This window comes from Ascaphus truei, unplaced genomic scaffold (genome assembly GCF_040206685.1).
Source record: "Ascaphus truei isolate aAscTru1 unplaced genomic scaffold, aAscTru1.hap1 HAP1_SCAFFOLD_2610, whole genome shotgun sequence".
NCBI lineage: Eukaryota > Metazoa > Chordata > Amphibia > Anura > Ascaphidae > Ascaphus > Ascaphus truei.
Window position 1 is genome coordinate 26,083 of NW_027455547.1, and position 8,850 is coordinate 34,932.

Below are 8,850 nucleotides of genomic sequence, written 5' to 3' on the forward strand. Positions count from 1 at the left end.
TATATTATAGGCGTATGTAACAGTTACAGATAATATATATTATAGGCGTATGTAACAGTTACAGGTAATATATATTATAGGCGTATGTAACAGTTACAGATAATATATATTATAGGCGTATGTAACAGTTACAGATAATATATGTTATAGGCGTATGTAACAGTTACAGGTAATATATATTATAGGCGTATGTAACAGTTACAGATAATATATGTTATAGGCGTATGTAACAGTTACAGATAATATATATTATAGGCGTATGTAACAGTTACAGATAATATATATTATAGGCGTATGTAACAGTTACAGATAATATATATTATAGGCGTATGTAACAGTTACAGATAATATATATTATAGGCGTATGTAACAGTTACAGATAATATATATTATAGGCGTATGTAACAGTTACAGATAATATATATTATAGGCGTATGTAACAGTTACAGGTAATATATATTATAGGCGTATGTAACAGTTACAGGTAATATATATTATAGGCGTATGTAACAGTTACAGATAATATATATTATAGGCGTATGTAACAGTTACAGGTAATATATATTATAGGCGTATGTAACAGTTACAGATAATATATGTTATAGGCGTATGTAACAGTTACAGGTAATATATATTATAGGCGTATGTAACAGTTACAGATAATATATGTTATAGGCGTATGTAACAGTTACAGATAATATATATTATAGGCGTATGTAACAGTTACAGATAATATATGTTATAGGCGTATGTAACAGTTACAGATAATATATATTATAGGCGTATGTAACAGTTACAGATAATATATATTATAGGCGTATGTAACAGTTACAGATAATATATGTTATAGGCGTATGTAACAGTTACAGGTAATATATATTATAGGCGTATGTAACAGTTACAGATAATATATGTTATAGGCGTATGTAACAGTTACAGATAATATATATTATAGGCGTATGTAACAGTTACAGATAATATATATTATAGGCGTATGTAACAGTTACAGATAATATATATTATAGGCGTATGTAACAGTTACAGATAATATATATTATAGGCGTATGTAACAGTTACAGATAATATATGTTATAGGCGTATGTAACAGTTACAGGTAATATATATTATAGGCGTATGTAACAGTTACAGATAATATATGTTATAGGCGTATGTAACAGTTACAGTTCAGATTAAAATGTGAGACAGCTGAAGTTTTGAAAGAACTTAGACCGCTGGCGACTTTGAGAGTCTCTGGTAGACTGTTCCTGTTGTGAGGGGCACGGTAAGAGGAGGAGCAGCGGCCGGATACTTTACATTAGGAAGTTATCAAGTGACCTTAAAAATTAAACAAAAACTGGTTAGGGTTAAACAAGAAAATGAAAGGAGGATGATTGCAAGTATGGGTGTGTAACTATTAGTACAGTTCAGTAGTGATTAAGTTATTTATTGCCTTTAATAATGGCATTATAAAAATATTGAAAGGCAGATAGTTGAACTGTTTTCAATGTTTGGAAAGTTGTGACTAAAACATGTAAATATTTATTACTGACTTCTAATCCAGTGAAGGAGTTAAGTCAAAGTATTGCATACATGATTTAGGATATTGATACAAAGAAAAACTGGGGCGCTCCTTATAAAATAATTTAAATAGTCCCTAAATCTTAGGGAAAACCTGAAATAGATGTCTAATAAAATAAAATAAAATAAATAACAAATAAAATTCCTTGCTGCTGCTCAGCCGAGAGAGGATCTCCCAGGATCCTCACACAGTATGGAGACACAATATGGTGAGCGCAAAAACAAAGAAATGGGAAAAAAACGCAATTGGTACAAATACATGGTGTGGCATAGAGCCATATAGTACAATTTGAATGTGAGTGGAAGGGATAGTGATCAATAATCATAAAACCACTCACACGGCCTTGTGTGACTGCCTGCCCATCACCCAGTACTCAGCCTCGCCTGGAAGGTCACTTGTGAGGTCACTGATTGTAGAGGTAATCCCAAAGAAAGATGGAAGGAGATGGCAATGGGTGTATGCCACTAGTAAGTGACAGTGGTAATGCTGATAAAAGTTACACTCACATGGCCATATGTGAGTGGGGGGCCCCCTGAGAAAATCCAATCCTCACTGCCTGACGATTGGAACCGAATCTTCTGGTGTCACTCGTGCACATAATATGCCAGAGAAGTAAAAACAAAGTGGTTTTATTCAAAATAAGATAACAAAAAAATGCACGAAATGAAAGAAAATGAGCAATCTTAGAAATACTGCTGCACTGATGAACTCACAACAGTTTTCCTCCGCGACCCGTTCGGCGTGTATCCTGACTTCCGTGTCCAGAGGGTCTGGCAACGAACGGCTGCTTTGTCCGCCTACGGTGGCTCACTGTGTCCAAAATCCTCCTCAGAACTACGCGTTTCGCTTGTAAGCTTTGTCAGGTTCTCAGAACCTGATTTTATGTGGTTTTCGTGGTTTTCAGATTATTGATCACTATCCCTTCCACTCACATTCAAATTGTACTATATTGCTTTAAGCCACACCATGTATTTGTACTAATTCCGTTTTTTCCCATTTCTTTGTTTTTGCGCTCACCATATTGTGTCTCCATGATTTAGGATATTTCTATGAACAATGCACAGAGAAGGGGTTACCAAATCAGAACCCAGAAAGTAGCGCCCTAACAGGAAATAATGATTGTGGACAGGTTGTCAAGAAGTTCTAGGACGTTAATGATGACATTTGCACGGTGCAGGTGATATATAGAACAGGAAATACAATGGTGCAGTAATTGCAAACGAGTTTACAGATATTAAAAAACATCTTTACTAAATGTAATATGAATGCATACAGTACAGCAACCTCCCAGCACAAAAAGTGAGTGCAAACACAGAAAGGAGCAAAGGAATAAAGGAATAAATCATTGTATGGGCACAAGGAACTATTCACAGTTAGAAGACAGCAGAATCAAATGTTCAACATTAGGTATATAAGACATAGTCAGTGTTCAGTATGTCCCTACTGCATCGGAAGGTTAGCCCTTATCACAAGCCTTACTGTAGTTTTGCAATGATGTTAATTAAGCATGTCAGGTGTGTCAAGTTTCAGAGAATGAAGTATGATAATGTGCCAATCAGAGATTATATATACACTGTTATTAATGTATATGATTTAGAAGACTCTTTTTGGTTATTTTCAGGAATGAGATAAATTTTCTACCACATATTGAGTCTCTCCTGAATGACATTTCAAAATTTCGCCTAAAATTGTCTGGCACTGCATCTGAACTTCTTGTTCATGGTGGCAATGCCTTCTCACTTACTCAAGGTGATAAATTACAGGCACCTATGGCTGCCGCTCTCTACGGCAGGGGGCGTGTGGTGGTGATGACCCATGAGCAAATGCTCACAGTCCCTAATTTGAAACATTTCACCCGCAATGCCTTGTCTTGGTTGGATGCTGGAAGAAAGGGAGATATTGGTCTTACGAAAACGTTGCTTGCGTTTTATAACCTTCTTTTGTCAGAGAATCTGGACATGAAATTCAAACTGACTGACCTGACCCCATCACTCAGTGTTTTTTGCTGTGATTCTTACCATGAACAAGACGTCGAGAAGATACTAGAGTTTGTTGCAGAAGGTGGTGGGTTGCTTGTTGCTGGACAAGCTTGGTATTGGTCTTCCGTAAATCAGGACAAAGAAGCTATGGCTGATTACCCCGGTAACAAGATGCTTAACAGAATGGGAATCAGCATATTGGGATCCTATTGCAGCATACCGGATTCCTATAATGCTCTGAACCCCAAAGAGATCTCTGCATCTTACCATTTTCGTAAAACGTTCTCACAGCTCCAACAACACCTAATTAAAAATGAGGCTCCAAGTGAGACATTGATCCCCTGGATTCACAGGATGATGAAAGATTTTTCCCATTTTTCAAAAATCTCATTTGAACATTCCCTGCCCTGTTCAGCTGTCCAGGAGACCTGTCTGCAGTTATTTAGCAAATATACCATTCCAGAACCCAGCAAAGAGAACCCTATCAAGAATTACACCAAAGAAGCGTGCTTAGTGCACCTGCGCTCACTTCTGTATGAGAAATACGCTGATTCAGAGGCGTGTAAAGTGGCAGGTGTGGAGCCATTTCCTGTGAGCCCAGGCAGTCTTATTGAAAACATTCTGCTCGATGGTGACAACAAAGGTAGGAAAATTAACTCTCTACTATAAATTAGTATTTTTCTCGCATTTTTACTTGAGTTCAGTCGACTTGTGTTTCCAATTTGCAACCAGGAATTTCATAGTTACACAGTTACATAGTAGATGAGGTTGTAAAAAAGACGTACGTCCATCAAGTTCAACCTATGCTAAATTTAGACAACAGATACTTTATCCTATATCTATACTTACTTATTGATCCAGAGGAAGGCAAACAGAAAACCCCAGTGTCATATCATCCAATGATATCTCATAAGGGGAAAAATAAATTCCTTCCGTCTCCAAGAATTGGCAATCGGATTAATCCCTGGATCAACGCCCTTCCCATGTATACTTATTTGGTGTATCCCTGTATACCTTTCCTTTCTAACAAGGTGTCCAACCTTTTTTTAAACAAATCTATTGTATCTGCCATTCCAGTCAGATATAAGGGAAATAATCCCAAGTGGGTGCTCTTCTTTAATGAACCCTGCAGTAATGCTTGAAAAATAACAATAGGTTCTCCTTAAGGGTGTATAGGAACAATAATAGCTGTATAGTCTCCTTTAAGGGGTGTGTTTGCTAAACCCCATGACGTGTGGTGTGTGTGCCCCCACATGGGCACTAGGACACACTGCCCGGAGCTTCCATGACAGCGAGAAACAATATGCTGACCGTAACCGTCTGGATATGCAAATCTTCTCACGGTAAGTCCTCTTTCAATGCACCGGTGCACTCCCCTGGCCCCGCTGTGTCACACCCCACTGGCTGATATACAGGCTGCACGCCGCTGTGTCACACCCCACTGGCTGATATACAAGCTGCACACCGCTGTGTCACACCCCACTGGCTGATATACAAGCTGCACACCGCTGTGTCACACCCCACTGGCTGATATACAGGCTGCACACCGCTGTGTCACACCCCACTGGCTGATATACAAGCTGCACACCGCTGTGTCACACCCCACTGGCTGATATACAAGCTGCACACCGCTGTGTCACACCCCACTGGCTGATATACAAGCTGCACACCGCTGTGTCACACCCCACTGGCTGATATACAGGCTGCACGCCGCTGTGTCACACCCCACTGGCTGATATACAAGCTGCACACCGCTGTGTCACACCCCACTGGCTGATATACAGGCTGCACACCGCTGTGTCACACCCCACTGGCTGATATACAAGCTGCACACCGCTGTGTCACACCCCACTGGCTGATATACAGGCTGCACACCGCTGTGTCACACCCCACTGGCTGATATACAAGCTGCACGCCGCTGTGTCACACCCCACTGGCTGATATACAAGCTGCACGCCGCTGTGTCACACCCCACTGGCTGATATACAAGCTGCACGCCGCTGTGTCACACCCCACTGGCTGATATACAAGCTGCACACCGCTGTGTCACACCCCACTGGCTGATATACAAGCTGCACACCGCTGTGTCACACCCCACTGGCTGATATACAAGCTGCACACCGCTGTGTCACACCCCACTGGCTGATATACAAGCTGCACGCCGCTGTGTCACACCCCACTGGCTGATATACAAGCTGCACGCCGCTGTGTCACACCCCACTGGCTGATATACAGGCTGCACACCGCTGTGTCACACCCCACTGGCTGATATACAGGCTGCACACCGCTGTGTCACACCCCACTGGCTGATATACAGGCTGCACACCGCTGTGTCACACCCCACTGGCTGATATACAGGCTGCACACCGCTGTGTCACACCCCACTGGCTGATATACAAGCTGCACACCTCTGTGTCACACCCCACTGGCTGATATACAAGCTGCACGCCGCTGTGTCACACCCCACTGGCTGATATACAGGCTGCACACCGCTGTGTCACACCCCACTGGCTGATATACAGGCTGCACACCGCTGTGTCACACCCCACTGGCTGATATACAGGCTGCACACCGCTGTGTCACACCCCACTGGCTGATATACAAGCTGCACACCGCTGTGTCACACCCTACTGGCTGATATACAGGCTGCACGCCGCTGTGTCACACCCCACTGGCTGATATACAGGCTGCACGCCGCTGTGTCACACCACACTGGCTGATATACAGGCTGCACGCCGCTGTGTCACACCCCACTGGCTGATATACAGGCTGCACACCGCTGTGTCACACCCCACTGGCTGATATACAAGCTGCACACCGCTGTGTCACACCCCACTGGCTGATATACAAGCTGCACACCGCTGTGTCACACCCCACTGGCTGATATACAAGCTGCACACCGCTGTGTCACACCCCACTGGCTGATATACAAGCTGCACACCGCTGTGTCACACCCCACTGGCTGATATACAAGCTGCACACCGCTGTGTCACACCCCACTGGCTGATATACAAGCTGCACACCGCTGTGTCACACCCCACTGGCTGATATACAGGCTGCACACCGCTGTGTCACACCCCACTGGCTGATATACAGGCTGCACACCGCTGTGTCACACCCCACTGGCTGATATACAGGCTGCACACCGCTGTGTCACACCCCACTGGCTGATATACAAGCTGCACGCCGCTGTGTCACACCCCACTGGCTGATATACAAGCTGCACACCGCTGTGTCACACCCCACTGGCTGATATACAAGCTGCACACCGCTGTGTCACACCCCACTGGCTGATATACATGCTGCACGCCGCTGTGTCACACCCCACTGGCTGATATACATGCTGCACGCCGCTGTGTCACACCCCACTGGCTGATATACAAGCTGCACACCGCTGTGTCACACCCCACTGGCTGATATACAGGCTGCACACCGCTGTGTCACACCCCACTGGCTGATATACAAGCTGCACACCGCTGTGTCACACCCCACTGGCTGATATACAAGCTGCACACCGCTGTGTCACACCCCACTGGCTGATATACAAGCTGCACACCGCTGTGTCACACCCCACTGGCTGATATACAAGCTGCACGCCGCTGTGTCACACCCCACTGGCTGATATACAAGCTGCACGCCGCTGTGTCACACCCCACTGGCTGATATACAGGCTGCACACCGCTGTGTCACACCCCACTGGCTGATATACAAGCTGCACACCGCTGTGTCACACCCCACTGGCTGATATACAAGCTGCACACCGCTGTGTCACACCCCACTTTCTGATATACAAGCTGCACACCGCTGTGTCACACCCCACTTTCTGATATACAAGCTGCACACCGCTGTGTCACACCCCACTGGCTGATATACAGGCTGCACACCGCTGTGTCACACCCCACTGGCTGATATACAGGCTGCACACCGCTGTGTCACACCCCACTGGCTGATATACAGGCTGCACACCGCTGTGTCACACCCCACTGGCTGATATACAAGCTGCACACCGCTGTGTCACACCCCACTGGCTGATATACAGGCTGCACACCGCTGTGTCACACCCCACTGGCTGATATACAAGCTGCACACTGCTGTGTCACACCCCACTGGCTGATATACAAGCTGCACACCGCTGTGTCACACCCCACTGGCTGATATACAAGCTGCACACCGCTGTGTCACACCCCACTGGCTGATATACAAGCTGCACACCGCTGTGTCACACCCCACTGGCTGATATACAAGCTGCACACCGCTGTGTCACACCCCACTGGCTGATATACAAGCTGCACGCCGCTGTGTCACACCCCACTGGCTGATATACAAGCTGCACACCGCCGTGTCACACCCCACTGGCTGATATACAAGCTGCACGCCGCCGTGTCACACCCCACTGGCTGATATACAAGCTGCACGCCGCTGTGTCACACCCCACTGGCTGATATACAAGCTGCACACCGCTGTGTCACACCCCACTGGCTGATATACAAGCTGCACGCCGCTGTGTCACACCCCACTGGCTGATATACAAGCTGCACACCGCCGTGTCACACCCCACTGGCTGATATACAATCTGCACGCCGCCGTGTCACACCCCACTGGCTGATATACAAGCTGCACACCGCTGTGTCACACCCCACTGGCTGATATACAAGCTGCACACCGCTGTGTCACACCCCACTGGCTGATATACAATCTGCACACCGCTGTGTCACACCCCACTGGCTGATATACAAGCTGCACGCCGCTGTGTCACACCCCACTGGCTGATATACAAGCTGCACACCGCTGTGTCACACCCCACTGGCTGATATACAAGCTGCACACTGTGTCACACCCCACTGGCTGATATACAAGCTGCACACCGCTGTGTCACACCCACTGGCTGATATACAAGCTGCACACCGCTGTGTCACACCCCACTGGCTGATATACAAGCTGCACACCGCTGTGTCACACCCCACTGGCTGATATACAAGCTGCACACCGCTGTGTCACACCCCACTGGCTGATATACAAGCTGCACGCCGCTGTGTCACACCCCACTGGCTGATATACAAGCTGCACACCGCTGTGTCACACCCCACTGGCTGATATACAAGCTGCACACCGCTGTGTCACACCCCACTGGCTGATATACAAGCTGCACACCGCTGTGTCACACCCCACTGGCTGATATACAAGGCTGCACACCGCTGTGTCACACCCCACTGGCTGATATACAAGGCTGCACACCGCTGTGTCACACCCCACTGGCTGATATACAAGCTGCACACCGCTGTGTCACACCCC

At 46.1% G+C, this 8,850-nt stretch overlaps 1 protein-coding gene across 1 annotated transcript in view; it reads left to right on the forward strand.

Annotated features, from left to right (window-relative positions):
- The window catches only part of LOC142481407 (TRPM8 channel-associated factor homolog), a gene marked incomplete at its 3' end in the record, with an annotated part of 28,012 nt that extends 23,111 nt beyond the window's left edge, over positions 1 to 4,901 (forward strand). Inside the window, exons 5-6 of the mRNA XM_075582848.1 lie at positions 3,201 to 4,201; positions 4,823 to 4,901. Of these exons, the coding sequence (XP_075438963.1) occupies positions 3,201 to 4,201; positions 4,823 to 4,901 (1,080 nt within the window). The remainder of the gene's footprint in view (positions 1 to 3,200; positions 4,202 to 4,822) is intronic.
- Between the last annotated feature and the right edge of the window lie 3,949 nt (positions 4,902 to 8,850).